Source organism: Amblyomma maculatum, chromosome 1, assembly GCF_055883805.1.
Source record: "Amblyomma maculatum isolate TAMU_Amacu chromosome 1, ASM5588380v1, whole genome shotgun sequence".
Classification (NCBI taxonomy): domain Eukaryota; kingdom Metazoa; phylum Arthropoda; class Arachnida; order Ixodida; family Ixodidae; genus Amblyomma; species Amblyomma maculatum.
This window is the reverse complement of record NC_139344.1, coordinates 154,551,411-154,571,374: the sequence shown is the minus strand read 5'-3', so window position 1 is coordinate 154,571,374 and position 19,964 is coordinate 154,551,411. Positions and strand designations below refer to the sequence as shown.

Here is a 19,964-nt window from a genome sequence, read left to right as displayed (position 1 = left end):
AATTCCCAGTGCTCCTGCTGCTATTGGAATAAACGGTAGAATTTCACCCCTGGTGGGCACTTCACGCAGGTGCATTGAGCATCCAATGATGCAATATTGTATGCGTGACATTGCGAAATCCTTACAACTGCAAACATACTGCCTTATGCCGCCGTGAAACAGCAAGGCATAGGCTTCCACTGGGGATCACATAGCGTCGCTTCCATCTTGTGGCATGATTGTTATACTTGCACCGTGGCTCTGTCGCTTTGAAGTTAGGATTGTTATTGTATTCGCCGTACTCTCTTTCATGAGGAAGTCATAGTTTCTTCCACCATAAGCCAGCTAAAGACAATGTGCCCCTTTGCATACATGCTCGTCTCCCAGCGCTATTAATAAAATTCTCAGTAGTGTGCGAAAAAAAAATAACAAAATATCTTAGAAAAACAAGGGGGCTGTACATACCCCTTAGATTGTGTGTTGGGCATCACTGCATCACTGACCTTCATTATAATGGTGGGCTCGTTACTGCCCGCTATCTAGGCAGCGGGCAGTTACATCATCTTTTACTGTCAAGTTTCAAAGATATTCAGAGCAACATTCCTATTTCGAAAATTTACATTTTAAAATGTCCTGCCGTGTTTCTTACCCCTAAAGCTAGGTATACTTTTTTTATCTGGACGCGGAGTGTTCGACTGCCACAAACAAAATATAGTTGAAAAAAGTCAGCAGACTGTCCTTCAGATGTGAAGCATTTGCTACATTGTACAGAAAATGCTTTGGACTTCTGCACACTATGCCATTTCATACACAACATGCAATGCTGCCAAAGGCAGTATGCCTGAGTACCGACTGCATTCGTGCCTGAGAAACAGTTTGTCCTACATCCAAGTCCAAAGTGCAGACATGGATCGTCCAACTGAGCTATGGAGACATCTATCTTATCACTGAGCGTATTCATCAGTGCCACCCTTGACTACAGCAACGGATGCAGAATTACCAGCATTACCGTATCTGTCATGTGGAATGTGATGAAACAGCGAAGCAGTGTGAGAACCTCCTTATAGTGCCAATGGCATCAAGACTACCAGAACAGAAGCTGTCATTAAGTTACTGGCCAGACAACAGAAAGGAAATCAGCAGCTCTTTATGTAGCCAACAGCCACTGTGACTAAACAATGTTGAGGAGAATGTTTTCTCTTCTTAGTTCGTAGTTCTGGTAAGTGGAGAATGAGGTGTGCATTTTTTTTTTTTTTTACCAGACAGACTATTTGAGAGAAAATAAAACAATCCTACTCACTGAAAATGAGGTTCAGTCATTTATTCGTCTTAATAAGCATTGGCGGGTCGCGATGGTTCGGTACATACATCGCCACTAACTGCTCAGATGCTTTAAACTGAAGGAGGAGTCAAGAAAATGTGCAATAAGGAACTGTGACATCAAAGTTACACAGGCCTACGCGAATGGTATATAACAACACGAGCCCTTTCAAAGCAGTTATTTTCATAGCTGCAGATAAATCAGGTCATAAATGTACGGCGCTGCAGTGTTCTAAAAGGTAAGAGAATTGTTATTTTAAATCTATGGAGCGACCTGTAGTAGATGATTTTGGTGCACGAAATGCTGTTTTAAATACAATAAAGGTTATACACATATATTTCATGCAGAACTTTACAACGAACAAAAAATTTTAGAAATCTTGCAAACAAGGTCCAGCCATGTGTATACATTGAGCATTATCGGCAGGTGGCAAGCTTCCACGATACACACGTCTTAGGATCCGGGATTTAGAACTGACATGAACAGTCGTTCCTTCAGGAAGAACGTTAGTCACTACTTGACTAACGTTCTTCCTGAAGGAACACCAACCGGAACGACGCCTCCTTTTATACTGGTATTTCGAGGTGATTAAAGTTTACTAATGCTACTAAATAGTGGTGTCGAAGTCGAGGACAACGATAAAAATGACAGCGAGAGCCCATTCGACTACGCACTCGATCGGAGACGAGTTTGTCGCATCCCATGTGTGGCGCTACTTGCGCTGTACACCTTACTTCCGGATGATCCAAAGGCAATGACTCGTGTAAATTTCGGGAAATGCAAGTAAGTACTTGCGATATCGACAAGAGCGGGCTGACATGCATTGCAGAACTAGCGTCGCAGAGTCCACAGGTCGGAGATGGTGCTATCTGTAACTAAGAGAACACATGGGAATATCACAGCTTGCTGCTTGACGAACAGCAGAACGCGAGGCCGAAGCTCAAGGAGTATTATAACAAGTGGAAAGGAACACGTACGGCCACACGGCTACGATATTCTAACTACAATGCCAAGAAACCCGTCCGCCACCATCGCCACAGCCATGTCCGGCTTGCGACCGATCACGGAGCCGGCGACACTGGCGACCAGCTATCGGCCTATCGCTTGAAACGGCGACGAGAAGCGGCAGACATTTTACAAACAAAACAAAACAAGGCTACGTCACATCCGGCAAGTATTTCTCCTCACTTCTTTCAACTGGCGCATGCGCAGAAGCGACGGAGCATTCCAATAAAGAAGGTCTAGTTCAGTTGGCAGTTCTGACGAAAATGGCTGCTGCCGCTACAGTGTTTGCCGAGCCTTCTTCCGGATTTTGCTTTGAAAATTGTCGTAGGTAAGACGGAATTATTAGTAGACACATATTTGTCGATTGTAAGGTACTTCGGTCGCAACCTGAGTGGACGGGCCGGGTAATGTGTGGATGCAGCTGAAACTGTACGTTTGAGCTGCATTCAACGGCAATGATTCGACACATTTTCCTTCGGTAGCTTTTTTCCTTACCATTATGTTGCTACTCATTGCAATACTCCATAAAGCATAAGTGCTTGCAATGGGAAATAGCCTATTTTTCAGCCCTATATGATGCATTCATAAATTTTTGAACGTTTCAGGAATGCTTTCTTGCAATCACAAGGGTTGACACTTCCCAAGGCAACTAAGACCGGTACAACTATTGCTGGCATAGTGTTCAAGGTAAAGTATATTTTTGCCGTGGTTCACATGTACTCGTTGTACCGAGTGTAATTAACGTTATTTCTTTGTTTTCAGGACGGAGTCATCTTGGGAGCCGATACTCGAGCCACCGCTGGAGGTTTTGTTGCCGACAAGAACTGTAACAAGATACACTACCTTGCTCCTAACATCTAGTATGTTTTGCTTGAAATCTGAAAGGTCAAGTGAGCACTTCACTCATAGCCGCACTGCTCGTTGTGTACGCAAAGTCGTACGCGACCACATTTATTATGTTCGAAGACGAACCAGCACGGAGGTGTGCGCAATACTCTGAAATATAACTCTCAGGTAACCGCACTCGGCTGTTAGATGGAATAAAGGCTTTGCAGATGGAACATTAGCTTAAACAAAGCGGCAGATATCGTTTAGTGTCGACTGGCGGAAAGCATTGGAGAGATGTTATGTTACTGTATAGCAGTGACTTGTCATTAGTTTGCCAGTGGCGTCGCTAGGGTTACCTGCACCTGGTGCGGAGGTGACGCGGCACCCCCCCACCACCTCCCTCCCGTTCCCTTTCCTCGTTTTAAGCACCGAATCGCAAGTTACTTGCACCCAACCACATAGTGCGAGTGAAGTGGCGTTTTTTTTTTTTTTTAACACTAGGATGCTGCGATCATACCCACAACTGATAATTCAGCAAAACATCCCATCAAGAGCACATATTTCTGAAAACGGCAGTGGGTGTCTTCAGGCTCATTTTTAACCCTTTATAATTTCTAGTTTTAACAACGACCTTGCGTTTTTTAAAGAAAAGAAAGGTAAGAACCGCATATAATGGACTGCGTGAGCACCTTTGGGTACATTCACTTCCTTAAAGCACCTGGCCTCACTAAAAGTGCCATCCTTCCCATTATTTTTTTATCTATTCAGCGCATAGTGATCAGACATGCCATTCCATTGAGCAACAGGCATTCCGCACCTTTCGGCATTTTTAAAGTGTGAGGCGGATGTGAGTGGATCGAGGAGCGAGAAAAGCACAGGAGATAAATTAACAAGACAAAAGACTGTTGGAGAGATGCTGCCATTGCACATACACAAAAGAGGTGATACGGCGGCGCGGCCGCCGAGTCGTCTGATATGCTCCCGCACAGGGCTTTCCGATGAGTCTCGGGTTAATGCTGGTGTTTCCAAGGTACACCCACGTACACAGGCCCGGTCCAACGTCAAAATGACGTGGAGTCTGCAGCCTAAACTAAGGCATGTGTTTTCAAGCCCTTCTCATAAAAGAATAATTCGTTCTACGAGAAGATCACTCTTGGCAGTCACTATCTCAGCGGCAATAATGGGTGCCTTTCACGTCATTACAACAATTCATTTGGAGTCCCGCCCCTTCCTCCCTCTCGCGGCCCACCTGCACCCCCGTGAGTGCTGCACCCGGTGCGGACCGCACCCCCCTTGCGACGCCAGTGAACTAGGCTACCAGGAACTAGGAATACCTAGGCCAGTGAACTAGGTATTAGCTGCTGAAACAACAGTTTTGTTCTAGGTTGGTTAGTTGTGTTAACTGCGTGGTTAGCACACCTGTTCACATCGTAATAATGCCATGGCTTGTTCTTGCGTCTCGAAATACTACCACCCTTTCCCAAAAGGAGATACTGCCAAGGCATAATGTACAGATATGTGCAGTGAGTCATAGTCAATCTTACTACTCTTGAGTTATCAGTTTATTTGTGTATTGAAATGACTTCATACCAGTACTGTTTGGTACGGTGTGATAAAAAAAATCGCCTGGTTATCTCAATGGAATGTCTTCCAGTAATATCCTGTGCATATGCGAAGCTTCCTTGGCCACCATTTTCACCGGGATGCCAGGCAAAAATGTGGGGAGAAGTTCGCTGCACTTGCTTTTCCACAAAATGATGTCCCTGCTGCACAATAATTATGTGCAGTGCTAGAATCTTCTATGCCCTCGGAAATGCATGCATTGTATTGTCCCTGCCTGCCCTTGCCTCAAGTAAGAAGTCACGACCAGGCTCGCCAGTGTCCGGTTGTTAGGCAGAGCAAGTGTAGGGGGAAGGTGTGTCATGGTCTGTGCACAGATGAATCTTGCATCTTTGCACACTCCAAGCAAGGCCAGCCGTGCACTTGACTGCTTGGAAGATAAATCCAACCCACTATTGTGAAAGAATTTCTGCAGAAAATATGCGAGTGAGCCTTGGTAACCTGTCCCGTCAAACATACATTGCCTGGCAGCTGCAAGAGCGGCGCGCTACTGCAGAAATGTTCATTTGGTAATTTGCTTTTTGCTGGAATGCCTTCAGTGCATCTAACTGAAAATGTTTCTTTAGCAAAAAGTGAATAATTATGCTCATTCATGTGCAAACTAGTGATGAGTGTTTGGCCGGTATGCATAGTATGATGGTTTGGTTACTAAAGTTGTTGTTTTGAAATGTACGAGAAAAAGCAGCACCTGCATTTGATAGCAGTTCTCGCAGCTGCAGGCTGAGAAATCTTTGTAGCTGTCTTGATCTGCATCTCAAGTTACCTTGCGGGGTACCCTGATCCTCCTGCCATGCTGCCGCTTCATTTTTAATTTTCGCATCCGTGCTCTTTAGCAGATTCGTGTGTTGTCGAAGCTGGCAGTGAAGAGCAAGCACTGAGCAACGCTGTGGTTGCCTGCAAGGACTTGCAAAATTATTTTCTTGCTTAAAACAAAAAGTGCAGTGCAGTACCTTTGTAGGCACTGAATTGAATTAAAATGAACCATCAAGTCTCGTTAATTCGAATAATTTGAACTAGCAGCATGGTTCCGGCAGACACCCATGTAAGTCTATGGCGTCGTACGCTCATTAATATGGGCAGGCGATTACATCGAGGTATGAAGCACACAGTCAGTGTTGACTGATACAGATCTCCTAGAACCTCAATTGCATGGAACAGTGGTGCCCGTGCACTTCATGAGCGCTATGACAGGCACAACGACAATCTGAAGTCCCCCATTTCCACCCAGTAACAGTTTGTTTCATTCTTTAATTCACACTTTTCTGCAGCTGCGATTGGGCGTGCCAAATGTGCCGTTTCGGATGTTGCTTGGTGCGTCACTGTTCTTGTTTTTATTTTGGAGTGACATCATATTGTTCTAAAGCCTGCGCATATATCCCTTGCATGCGTCCACATGTTGCTTACGGTATGCTGAGGACATGTAGTTCTACCGCACTGGGATGCTTAACTGCTTGTACTGTGCGGCGATGCTTGCTCAAAACGCAGAGAGCCGATTTGTGAAGGGGCATCGCTGCTACTGCATCGCACTACGGAAAGTGTAGTGGAGGCCTTTACAATTTTGCAGAATTTCATAATTTCCTGAAGGTGTGTACCACCATGCAGGTGAGCTAAAATTACTGTTCTCAGCAGTTTTCTCAGGCCCATTCAGTAATTTGAACCAGTTAATTTGTGCTTTTTTTCCTGGTCCCTTGAAGGCCGAATTAACAAGGGTTTACTGTATATCTGCTTTCTCACGTTGGCTAAATCGAAACACAACTCAGTGCAACAGTTATTTGTCTTCCTGATGGCATAACTTGGGCTTGTAGCATGGGAGCAAGCATCACAATGAATCCAAGCATTGGCAATGCTAGCCTAATGGGACGACGCAGAGCGCAACAGACAAGACCTCCTGCGTATTGTCTGCTGGTGCTGTCTCATTGAAATGCATAGGACATAGAAAGGTGAATCTACAAACTGTGAAGCGGAAACTGCAACTGAAGAACCATGCTAATGGTCCATTTCTTGCACTGTCAACGGCCGACTTTCGAGGCGCCACTTTTGGTGGGTTCACATTCGGGTGCCTAATACGGCGGCATTCAGCCTGCTAATGGAGATCAGTGGCCATGAAGCTCGTAAAAGCAAAACTGAAACTGAGTTTCGGCATACTCTTGAGGTGGCGCTGTCCGTTCATACAATTACCGATGCACACGTCTGGGGGATGCAATCAACTCTACAGCATGCAATTCAGGTTTGAGAAGGGCTATATGCAGGATTGTTTATCATGGCAGTCATACCTGGACGCAGCCTGCTTTCAGGAGCCCGTTTAAATTAACTGCTGCAAGACCCGTAGCATCTGAGCCATAGCCATACTTGGGCATTGTCTATGGGACAGTTTGAATAGACCTTTTCAGTAATCCACCGCGCCACCGAGCGGCCGCGCAAAGCCCCCTGCGAAAGAGTGCCACTGTGCTCATGTCTCTCTGACTCTGCCGGCTCTAGCCAAACTTTTCTCTGCCATCTCGGCGTCCTTGCTGCACTGCTGCTTCCTGCTGTTTTCTTTTATGTTGTGCCCACTATTCCTTTGCATCATGTTTCGTTCTAAATCCATGGATCATCAGCAGACACAAAAAGTCCGGTGTTCGCCTACTGCAGCTTTCCGTGGCGGTGCGCGCATGTGCAGTGCGGAAACAACCCTGCTTTCCACACCGACGCACGCATCTAGAGACCAGCGGCGGAACACTGCCATGGTTACAGCGTGTCCTCTGTAGCGGCGTGTGCCACACACGGCAACCTTGGCTTTACATGACGTGGTGAAGCTTTCACTTAAAAAATCACGAAAAAATTGCTCAAAGACTAGCAGCTAACCATCAAAGCAATCCGGTGCTTGCTGCATTTTTCAAGGAAGCAGCAGCAACGCGCACGAGAAGACGCATGATGGCAGAAAGCAGCGGCACAGCACGGCAACACGTTTGCCAGCAGCCAAAGTGGGAGGCGATCGCTCCGTTCTCTCATCATGCTTTGCGCCGATCTGCCAGGGGATGGCGCGGCGCTGCAATTTGTGGAAAGGTCTATTATCTGGGTTTCCAAACTGACAAGGTCGAATTAATGAGCTTTCACTGTAGTTGCGGGTCTTGAATATCAGGTGGTGTATTGACGAGGCAGCTGCGCCGGTTTTTCTCTGCAGTTTTACTCTTCCCATTTTGAGATGATGCAGCCCCTTGGACACCTTATCGTGGCAGCGTTTTTCTGGCCATGTGCAGGCTCCAGACCACCCAGGCACAGTGGCACCTAGTTTGAATTACCCTGGTGGAACCAACACACACAAATTAACTGGTTATTTTTATATATAGGCTGCTACGAATCTTGGCTGAACTTTAATCAACTGAAACCTCAAGTTATTTTGGGCTAACAAAGTTGCACTTTAGTCCGCGGAGGAATGCACTGCTCCCACTTGCACGCTAATCTCTGCATACCTTACCTGTCAATGTAGATGTTCATTTTTGAGGATGAAGCTACATCTGAACAGTATGTGCGTCATGTCTAATGAAGGGGTCACTAATTCTGTGTGCTGGTGGGGTGTCATTCACCACCCTCATTCTTGGACACTGTGCTCAGACTACCGCACCATGGGCGAAAGGGCTTGTGTTTGCTTTCATTTTGTGTGGTGACAGCAGGCAGATGTGCAGAAAGCAATTTTCAGTGTCTGTGGGACAGCCCCAAGCTGACATTTGATGAGAGCATTTTTCTATTTCTCCTCTTCAGTTGCTGTGGTGCAGGCACCGCTGCTGATACGGTGAAGACAACAAGAATGATATCATCACAGCTGGAGCTTCATCGCTTGGCCACTGGTCGAATTGTGCCTGTGTGCACAGCTAACCGTATGCTGAAGCAAATGCTCTTCCGGTGTGCAGTATTTCTATCCTAGCATTACATTTCATGTATAGGGTGCATGCCTCAGGCAGATGTATTAAGCATATAACTTTTAGCCCAAGCTCTTGTAGTGGCTTGTTTTTGGACGTCAAGTGAGAGAGTTACTGTAGCTTTTGTTAGTTGAAAATACGGCAGCATGAGACTGGAATTGACTGGGGTCATAATTCATAATGCAGTCAGTTTTAGTCAGTTAAGAAATTTTTGTCCATTTGTACACTGGGGAAAATGGAAGTTGTGGAGTCTCGATAGCAGTATTGCACTGTTATTTTCTTCCAGGTATCAGGGCTACATTAGTGCAGCACTGGTGCTGGGAGGTGTCGATACAACTGGCGGTGTCCTCTGCAGCATCCACCCACATGGCTCTACAGACAGGCTTCCATTTGTCACTATGGGGTCAGGATCCTTGGCTGCAATGGCTGTGTTTGAGCGTGACTGGAAGCCTGATATGTCTGTATGTAATTTTTCATTCATACCACATCTCTAACGAAACTGCATGCTTATGTTTTATGTCTGAGTTTTTAAAATATAATGTCTATGTCCTGGTTGGTTTAGTTTATGGGTTTAACATTTCAAAGTGACTTGCCTATAAGAGCCTAGTTTAGGGCTCTGGATAATTTCGACCACTTCGGGGTTTTTTTTTAATGTGCATTGGCATCGCACAGTACATGGGTGCCTTGCGTATTACCTTCATCGAAATGGGGCCACCAAAGCTGGGATGGAAACCTGGTCACCCAGCAAAGTAGTTGAGTGTCCTAACCACCGAACCGTCGCAGTGGGTCTTATTGTTTGTGTCTAACGGTAGCTTCATTCATTCAGTCAATCAATACTGCTGCCAGCCTTTTGGTGACCAAGGCAGGAGCGGTTCTTGTTGTTTGTGTCTAACGGTAGCTTCATTCATTCAGTCAATTAATCAATACTGCTGCCAGCCTTTTGGTGACCAAGGCAGGAGCGGTTAAAATGAGTTGCAAGTTGTAGCAGTTATAAATATTTCCTCGCACTCAGCAAGGAACGACTAGAATGCGCAAACAGTAGCAAGAATAATGCAATGAACAGTCAACAATTACTAATGTATTCACTTGCTAAAATTTAGCAAAGAACACAGAGCAATCCCTTAAGGAACAACAGCTGATAAAAAAATTTGAAGAATGACAGATTCAGCACCTCGTTCGGCAGCCCAGTCTATTCAGTTGTAATCCTTGGCAAAAAGGAATTTGTTTGGAATTTAAGTATTAAAATCTCCTTACTGTGTTTCGTCTGGGTAGGCTGGGCCGTATTTTATTGCCTGTACATCTGTAAATCTATTTATCTGCTTATTAACCACAGTGTGACTTCTGTCAGGATTCGAATGTTTTGAGACCGGATCATTTATTAAGATCCAATACGGACACCTGCCTACCATAAACGTTATGAAAGAAACTAAATGCTTTTTCTGAATGCGTTTTGTGTGGTTAGCTTATTTTTAGCGTGGGGACTCCAATCACATCAGCATACTCAAGCAGCAGCTATACAAGGGATGTTTATGTAACTACTAGTTTAGTTTTGCTGGTCATCATCATCATCAGCAGCAGCCTGACTATAACCACTGCAGGGCGAAGGCCTCTGGTACAGTGTTTCAAATGATTTATAAGCAACCACAGTTATTTTGACGGTGCTGAGATTGTTTTTAACATGAGAGTTTCAGCTTGAGTTAGTAATTATACCCTTGTGTTTAAACTGACCAGTACAGGCAGTTTTGTTATTGCTTACAGTGTTACATAAGAAAGTGAATTTATATATTTTTACCCGTGGTGATCAGTTGAGCTAAAGGTAATTTCTCATGTGTGGCATCAGTAACAGCCACTAGATAGTTGTATAGCTTTGTTTGATCCTTGTTTCATTTTTATGGTATACAGTGCAATCGTCTGCAAAAAAGCAGAAGCACACTGGAAAGTTGATTGCTAAATTGTTCTCACAAAAAAAAAAAAAAAGAAAAAAGAAAAAAAAAAAAAGAAATGGTCATGGCCTGAGCCTTGAGGAATCTCGAAATCACTGGTGTTGTATGCAATTTGGATTTGGGTATTTGTACACACTGCTGTAACTTTGAAATATAAAAAAGAGTACACCATTGTACAAGCTGGTTATTATTTGACAGGGTCCCTAGTTTTGTCACCAAGTTCGAATGGGGCACGCAGTAAAAGGCTTTTTGGGAGTTAAGAAATATTACATCGCCGCCCACCTTTGTGCAGCATCGTGAAGAAGCCATTTGTAAGGTGAATTAGTTGTGTAGTCATTGGTAAGCCACACCACCAACCACGGTGGCTGTGCCTGAAAAAGTTCTTCTTTTTCGAAAATGAGTTTACTTGTTTAAAGATGAAAATAACCCTTACTTGTTGTCCCTCTCAGCATTTGGGACTTGCAAAATTCCTATTATTCACATTTCTTTACTGAACGTGTACTGTGTGATTACTCTTACTAGGTATGTAATGGTAACACAAATATTCAACATATTATTCGACTTGAGGAGTTTTGATCTGCAGTAGACAAATCTCAAAGGGTCATGACAAACATTCATATAATTAAAAAAATGAGCAAGATCTGTACGCTGAAGCATGAGAAGTGCTTGTACACAACCCTGGTCTCTGTTATTTACATGTGCATGTACACAAGCACTCTATTTCCCTTGGCCTTAGTGTTGGCCTTTAATAAAATGTTTCCTCCTCTGCCGCGGTGGCTAGGTGGATAGGGTATAGTGCTCTAGAATGTTGGGCAGTGTGCCGATCGGCGCCGGAGAGTGCGCCATTTTTGCGATGACCGTCACCGACTTCCAAGAGGGAGCGCGACGTGCACCAGGGGTTCTCATTCGCTTCTTGGCACATGGCGGCTGCAGGGATACCAGGGGTACAGTGGAGCGGTACAGTTCTCCTTGTAATTATTTTAAGAGATGCCTTGTTTTATGATCTGGGCAGTGTACGCAGAAAGGGGTCGAATCTGTTTGGTGCTGGCAGTTTGCAGTGAAATATCTGCGAGCGTCATCACTTTCTTAAGTTTGCAGCACAGGTTACGACTACCTAATTACAGACACCAACCACAGCACCAGTGTCAACGAGGACATTAAGAGCAACACCTCCGATAAAAACTTCAGTAATGTTGACAGGGCTTGACACAGTTGCTGAAGGCACAGTTCTTGCCTTCAGAAGTGCGGCACCTAGTTTTCTATCAGAATGGATGGTGAGCGTCAGATCATAGGAGTGTGAGACTGGCGACATGGAAACTGCGACTGGTGTGTGTATGAGTCTAAACGAGTCGGAGAGTGAGGCAAAGACGGATAACCCGATACTAGTTCGGAGGCAAGCACGTCGTACGCTGTCGCGGGCCCGTAGGCGTAAGGCCGGGATACGAATGCACGGCACCACCGGGCCACACGGCCAGCTACAATGCAGACGTAGCAGATCGAGCGGTTATCTTGTGTGCCACGGATTCATAGTGCGCGAACCTGTGTGAGGACGCGCAGGCTATGCAGGTGACCCCGAAGGCATGGACTGCCACCTAGTGAAGTCGGGACTCGTCAGCGTGTATGTAGGCGTGGCAAGTGAAAGCGGGCGGCCTGCTCGCAGTTTCGGCATAAGTCAACGAAGCAGCAACCATAGGCGGTGGGTTGACGGGTGGCAGGATCTCGGCAATCTGCTCCTGGATGACACATTGTATATGGGCATCATAGATAGTGGACTGCTGAATTTGCTGGAGAAGCATGGGCTGATTCTGAGGAGAGGCGAGAAGATCCAGATTTGAAACGGCGTCATCTGAGCAAATGCTATGGCACATCATGAGACGCTGTTTTCTGAGTTCGTCGTAACTCTTAACACAAAGAGATGACGTCAGAAACGGTTTTAGGGTTTTTGCCGATCAGCATCTGAAATGCATCATCTTCAATCACCTTGAGGAGTGCTTGATCTTTTCTTCCTCACCCATAGATGGTTAAGGCATTTGCATAGGTTGACAACATCCTCAGTGTAGCTGGTTAAGTTTTTGCCTTTCTGCTGAGCCCGAGAACAAAAATGTTGTTCGGCAAGAAGTTCCCGAACAGCGGCAGGGTGTGTCTACCAACCAGGAAAACCGTGAATTCTCAGGGAATTTGGATAACCTGGAAAAACTAATAGAAAACTCGGGAAACTTCTGGTTACATTAGGGAAAATTAGTTGCAGTTCTGTTTTTAATGGAACGAAGCTCGCAATAAAAACGGACTGGCATTGCACGGGTTGTACAATACGGCGTTACGCATCCTCAGTTACTGTCAGCCTCCTGCATTGTGCTGTCAAGTGTACCACCCCAGCAAGGTGGCGAAAAGCGCTGCAACGCCAGCAGTACTTCGAATTTCAAAGCATGTTGAAAGTGGACACTTCCTCGGCGCTCTCGCTGGCAGAAGAACATGCGTTTCCTACAAATCGCACATGGGCTGTTCGACGTCCAACACCTCCCCTTGTTTTCTTAATGGTGCTAGTTGTTCGTCAGCTAGGTGCATGCCCACTGCGTCGGGACAAATCATTGCGGAAGCACTGCCAATGGAATGGAAACCTAGTACTTCGCTAATGCACGATTGCAACACTGTCTACTAAAGGTGTCTACTGTCTATCTTTTGACGTCGTGCCTAGCGGTGTATTGTTGGGGGGAGCTTGGCAGAAATGCCGGTGGTGGCTTGCTCGGCTCGTCCGATTGCACAAGCATGGTTTTTAATTCATTAATTTTATCACCACGGGTGCCGTCCACTGCCACAAAATCATTGAAACGGGTTTAATGCCTTTTTAAAGGGCCACTGTCCAGGGAAGGCCCTTTTAAGCAAAGGAGCTCAGTGTTTCGATCAGATACCGGAGATAGTCTGTGCAAAATGCTACAGTGACACGTGCGCCGCAAAGCATCGAAAATACAATTCAAAGCTCACTCATGCTCTCCTTTGGGAAGCCAGCTTCCCCGTTTTCTGCGCTGGCCCCACGGGCTACAGTAATGTACGTACCGCGAACGACGTCCATTGGTCCGTCTCGCTGACTGACTGGAGAAGGATGGGTGTCTACCGCTCGCTGCGCACTTTTCCCTCGCCACGGCCAGACTGAATCCAGCGGCGCGCGCTCCCTCGGCCGTTTTTTTTTTTTTTTTTTTTTTTTTTTTTTCGCGCTCGCGGAGTGCCACGCCCCACCTCCCGCCAAACGCGGAGGAGGAAGGGGAATTTGTCTTGTGGGGGCTAGACGACCTCGGGCAGGAGAGTGAAAAACCTTTGCGAGGGAACGGAAGGAGAGAAGCATGACAGAATCGGGTGATTGCGGTGGCTGTAACTGCGTTATTAGTTACTCTTTTCAAAAACATTTTGCGGCCTTGCGTTCTAGGGGCGAAGTCTCACAGTCACCGGGGAAGAAAATATTTTCGACCGGAGGGTGGACACTGGGCCTTTAAGTGAACGATGCTAAAAGCCGGCGTCATGATCGCTGCTAACCACATGCTTTCATTGATGATTGATAGGTGGAAGAATGGATGATGCTTACAAAAAAAAAATCGCATAATGAACTCTCCTTCTAAACTGACTTCAATTTTTCTTGAAAACGAAGTGGAATCATTACATGAGTAAATACAGTATTTGGCTGAGGAAATTACATATTCATATCATTGAGATTCTACAGTAATTTGGCTTTAATAGCCATTCTTTTTAGCCATATTTCTCACAAAACTGCATCATTGTTTTAATGTCAACAACAACTGTTGTGGCAAGGCCACAACAGCTTCTAGCTAAAACTTTGATATCTGAAGTTGTAGGTTTTCCTGTTTCCAAGCAAGAACTCTATAACTTAAATCTGATGTGTTTATTTGGGGGAATTGGTTTTGAATGGTTGAGTGGTAGAGCAGTACTTTGTGGACCATGCTGTATAGGTTAAAAATAAATGGCTGCTATATGAGCATAAAGTAACCTCTTAAGTTTTCTGCTCTGTGTGACACTTTTGCTTCCTTTCACAGCTGGAGGAGGGAAAGAAGCTGGTGAGGGATGCTATTGCTGCTGGCATCTTCAATGACTTGGGATCAGGTAGCAATGTGGACCTGTGTGTGATCACTCGTGGTGGATTAGCCCACGTACGCCCTTATGAAGAGGCAAATAAAAAGGGCGAACGGTAGGAGGTTCTTACTGTTGAAATATATATATTTTTTTTCTTGTATCAGAGAATTGCTCTTCTTCAGTCTGATTGTATATAGTGTGCTAAATATTAGAGTAGTTTGTGTATTTTCCTTGCTTTTGCATGAATATTTTGAAAGTTGTGAAATAAGACATGCAGAGGTCAATCTTACTTAATTCATTTATTTTAAAGGAAAGCAGGAAAAAACAAAAATTCGTGCTCTGTTTTAGATGCTGCAATAAGTACTTTAGCACTCCTTACCATGAAAAAAATGACCGTTTTTTGCAGGTTTCGGTAGCTTTTCTTTTTTCTTGTGTGTGTGCGGTAGTTTATTATTTTATGTAACACATAAAATGGAAGCTAAATAAACATTCTTTTTAGCTATATAGGTTTGAACAACGACATATTTGTTATCAGTAGCCAAAAACAGGATTTCACACACAAAAAAAAAATAGTTAAAAGTTTTCCAGAATATACAAAATGTTCGACGTTATTGTCCACTATTTGTGAAAAGGCAGTTCTAAATTGAATTGTATACTTAGCACAAAATAATAACTGGACACGCAAAACAAGGTTGGCAATGAAAATGAAACTCACCGGCGTGTGGACGCCAATGTTCCAGCCTGGTTTCTGTCGTGTCAAAACTTTCGACGATAAAGGCATGATTTTCAGACTTGCTGCTGCTCAGGGTGTCAATAAAATCAACCACAGGCTAAGCAAAGTCATGAGATTTGCAACATTTTCAAATTGGCCTTTCTTGTTTTTGACTTGGACACTACCGCGCCTTTGGAATGCGGTAAAAAAAAAATTTGTGCCTTGAGAGAAAAAAAAAGGAAACAACATTGAAAATGAAACTTCAGTTGTCTCATTATGTGTCAGATGGCTCACTATGTCTGTAAGCAAAGTGGAAAGCTCTGAAATCAACATGGAAGTCATTGGTACTACTAGATGTACCGCATCTTTGTGATACGTTCAAAAAGTGCTGCCGTGAAGAAAAAAAAAGAAAGCTGCATTGTGAATTAAACTTCAGTTGCCTTATTATACATGCTAAATGGTGCTTTGTGTCAGTAAGCAACATAAAAGGCTCAGAAATTGTCATGCCAAGTTATTGTTAGCTGGCTAACGATGTTCAGTAGGCGCAGTGAGGAAAGTCAACCGGGAAACTTCCTGAAACTTCCTAAATGCCTTGTCGTGGTGGCTTAATGGTCAGGGAGCTCTACTACTTTGCCAAGGACCCCAGGATTGAACCCGGCATCGTTTCGATAAGGCAAATTGCAAGGTGCGTCAAGTTCAAGAACCGCAGATGGTTGAAATTATCTGAGTCCTCCACTATCGTGTCCTTGATATCTTGAGTTGCTTTGGGACATTAAACCCCACAAACAACCGAAAACCGAACCAATACTTCCTGAATATATGAAGTCAGTGCCCTAGCTGTCATGAGATAAGGGGGAGAGTAGTCGTTGAGCCACAACTTAGCTAGAAGAGAGGTGGGATTGCATGACAAAGTTAGGATTGTTACATGAAAATGGCTGTTCATTTCAGTACAGTTGTCTTGCATTTCAGGAACTTCATTCTCGTTCTATTTTTTTCTTTTCATGTGTTGTGCTATAGTCAGGTGACTAATCAAAATATTACCTTTATTTTTTGCTTAGGCATCTGAGCTACAAGTTCAAGAAGGGAACGACTGCAGTCTTGGCAGCCAATGTAGTTCCAGTTGAAGTGGAAGAAACACTTGTGAAGCATGTGGAAGTTGAAGCCATGGATATCGCTTGAACAGAGGCACCATTTGGGTACAGTTGTCAAATAAAGAGAGCTTATGCTTTGTGGTACTGGTTTATTACCACTGTACACCAACACCTGCCTAGATTCTACCACCTTTTTTATAATATGCATACTATTGTTTGATGGCAATCTAAGGATAAAATTTATTGCTATCATGGATCCCTAGGAGCTAAAATAGCTAGGAAAGCATTAAAGTGAGTGCCAAATAGTCCAGATTCAGGTGAAGCTAGCAGCTTTCTGATATATATGTGCAACCTAGGTGGCTACCTTGCTTGCCATGGTCAGGCATTTTGGATAGTTGGTAATATTGCACTAGTTTGCTCAGGTTGAAACTGCTGCTTTTTCTAAAATGTCTACTGGTTTTGAGGTGAACTTGACAATTTTTCTTAGAAGTATCCCTGAAAAAGATCCATGTATGAGCCTGCTAGATGTTCCCAATTATGAATTGCATAAAAATGAAATAGCTTTAAAAAAAAGTTCCAAACAGCATTTACTGCACTGTATATGAAGTGAGCTGAAGACTAAGCATGAAACAAGCTCAAACTATTCTATTTGAAAATGGCTGTTAAGCTTTTTTTTTCACTGACATCTTTCTGTAGCCCACAGCAGCTGCTTTTTTATACCAGATTTTTGCTTTCCATCCTGCTCCATGCACTTCTAAGGTCACCCATAGTGTAGCTGTGTGTTCCCCTCTTATCCATCTGCAGCATAGCTGTTGCCCACTCCATGAACAGGCACACCACACCATGTACAGTGCTGATAGCTGGCTACCCCTCCACCTTTCAGTTTGTGGGAGGCAGTGCAAGAGCATAGATCTGATTATGTAGGATCTCCACCAGTGGGGGTGAATTGTGCCTCGCCTTTCCAGTCTCGCTGACAAAGTGTGCTCTTGCAAGATGGCTTTCCTGCAATTATTTGCAAATTGCGCAGAAATATTCTTGTGTGGGTCCACGTTTCACAGCAGCATGCCAAATTTTTTAAGAGGTAGCTCTGCAAACGTGGAGTACGGTACCTTGCCAATAAAATGACCTTCAGGCAAATCTCAAGGTCAAATCATAGGTTGGACACTCATGCGTATGCTACTGAAGGTGGAACCAGCCAGTTATTGGCAGGTGACTCAGCTGAACAACCATTTGTCAATGGGTTGTGTGATGTAACAAAGTTGGGAGGAGCTGCAAACTGCTAGGTTGATCACTTGAGGTGGGAGGATGAGATCGAAATCAACCTTGCAGGCCTCTTGGATAATGAGTAAGGCATGTGGCTCCTAGGCCATGTAGGAACGTTCATACGGTGTTGTTAAAGCAGAGCTTTCTTGTATCTATGTTGAGTAGAAATAAGCCAACGAACAGCATAATCATGGAGAACTATCACTTGATCTTCAGTTTAACCAAGTTGAAGTGCAGCTAATCTTTCTTTGACAATGCCGCACGGATGCCCTGTAAGTGCCATCAGCGGTGTCCCCATTGTTTGTGGTCGCGGCAAAAGCTCGTCTCAACCTAAGGACATGCTAAACTCTATCTCAAGTTCTCTTCATCATGATGAAATCTGTGATCGTGGTTTTGCACCTGAGAGCCAAGAGCACAAAGTACTCAGCTTCTCTGTCATAGCATTGTGCTGCTTATTAAGGTTTACTAAAAGGGACCAAGCTGTTTTTAGAAAATGCTAATTTGTTCCCCAGAGTACAAATAGATAAAACTCTTTGAACACTGGCGATAGAGTATGCCGTCTTTGGAAGACTCGCTATACATTTATCAATTCTTCCATTCAATGGACCTCTGTTTACAAACAGTGCAAAATAAAATGTGTAGCCTCAGCTCAGAAATGGCATTTCAAGGGCGTTTCTTGAACATAGTACTGCGAGCATAAGAAGCCCCCGCCAGCGAGTGCTAACACCGCCGCAGGAGTTCTTCAGGTGGCACATGCATGCTGTGCAGCATGGTGCAGCATATGCTGACAAAGGTCTCTATTAAGTCATATAAGCTGGTTTTCAAGGTAAAAGCATTGCCTCATGAGTTGCATGAGCAAGGAGTGTGAACAAGAAGTTCCAACAAAAATATAATGAGACTTCATTTAAAAATTGTGGCGCAACTGTTCTTTGGGCACTGTTCGAGGTGATGCCATAACATTCTGCTTCTCATTTAGCACCCATCTGCTAGTCAATTTGGAGGCTAGTTTGTGACAGGGATTCAAACAGAAGACATGTACCTCCAATTGTATGCTGTTAATTATAAGCGTAGATGTCCATCGAGAAGCGAGAAAAATACTGCACCTTTGCTTTCTCTGAAAACCAAATCAACTAAAGATGTTTCTTTGCCAAACTCTGTGCCAGCTTCTCAATGCTAAACCACAAAGTAAAGTCATGCCAGGTGGTAATTTCGCACGTCTTAATTGGTTGAAGCAGAGTCAAACCCTGGAATTTTCAGCAACATAGTGCTTGTACAAGAGAATGCTTTGGTGGGCAAGTCATTCAAGCATAATACATATAAGGGGCACTGATCAATTCTCGTCCTTGTCTTGTTGTGCAATACCCCTTATATGTAGTGCTGGTACTCAGCGCTTTGTGTAATGCACCTACTGAAAAGGTTGGTATGGTTTAGTGTTACTGATTGAAGTGGAAAGCATGACCTTGCATGCTTAAACAATTCATGCGATGTAACAACATTGGCACATTTTCATGTCTTTGGTACCGTTTTGTGACGCTGTGTGCTTTGTTTTACCATCTTCATTAAGAAATAGAAGTGCATTATGTAGAATTCAGGTGTCTATACTACAATGTTTGTCCTCATTGCAGTCCTTTTCAAAAGGACTGCAATTACTTTTCAATTACGGCAGTCCTTTCCAAAAGTTTCCAGGCCACCTAGCTAGTTTGCTTTTGGACAAAGTCATCGAGGGTAAATATGTTTCTTTAACCTTAAGTGCTTTAAAAAATCAGGTGTGCAAACAGCTTAATGTTTATGGTATTCAGCTACTAGTCCCAAGGTTATGGTATATGTCAAATCCTCACTGTGGTAGCCATACTCGACTGGAGGTGAAATGCAAACACATCTATGTTCTATACAATGTGTTAAGAAACCCCGGTAGGTCCAAATTAATCTGGAACCCTCCAGTATGGTACCCCTTGGAGCCCACGTGCACTAAAGGAACAAGGTGGCTTGTATAGAATAGATAGAGTAGTGCATTTTAATGACAAAGAGGCTATACTTCCTCTGAAGACAGCTTTGACGAGCTAGAAAGGGCAAAAAAATGAAATACAGACATCAACATAGCGATTTTGCAAGCAAGCCGTGTGCATAGTTTTGGGCATGGATCCGATAGGCTATCCTACACTGCCATTATTCGCTAAATTGGTGACCAATCAATATTGAGTCTAACGACAGAAATGTTTAATG

The 19,964-nt window shown here is 44.2% G+C and overlaps 1 protein-coding gene across 1 annotated transcript; it reads left to right on the top strand.

Annotated features, from left to right (window-relative positions):
* Positions 1-2,477: 2,477 nt before the first annotated feature.
* LOC146204674 (proteasome subunit beta type-7-like) lies at positions 2,478-16,620 on the top strand. The gene is made up of 7 exons (XM_084589384.1): positions 2,478-2,633; positions 2,911-2,992; positions 3,068-3,165; positions 8,495-8,635; positions 8,939-9,113; positions 14,639-14,790; positions 16,446-16,620. Exons 1-7 carry the CDS (start codon positions 2,569-2,571, stop codon positions 16,564-16,566), a joined length of 834 nt encoding a protein of 277 aa, XP_084445510.1. The 5' UTR covers positions 2,478-2,568; the 3' UTR covers positions 16,567-16,620.
* Positions 16,621-19,964: the final 3,344 nt, after the last annotated feature.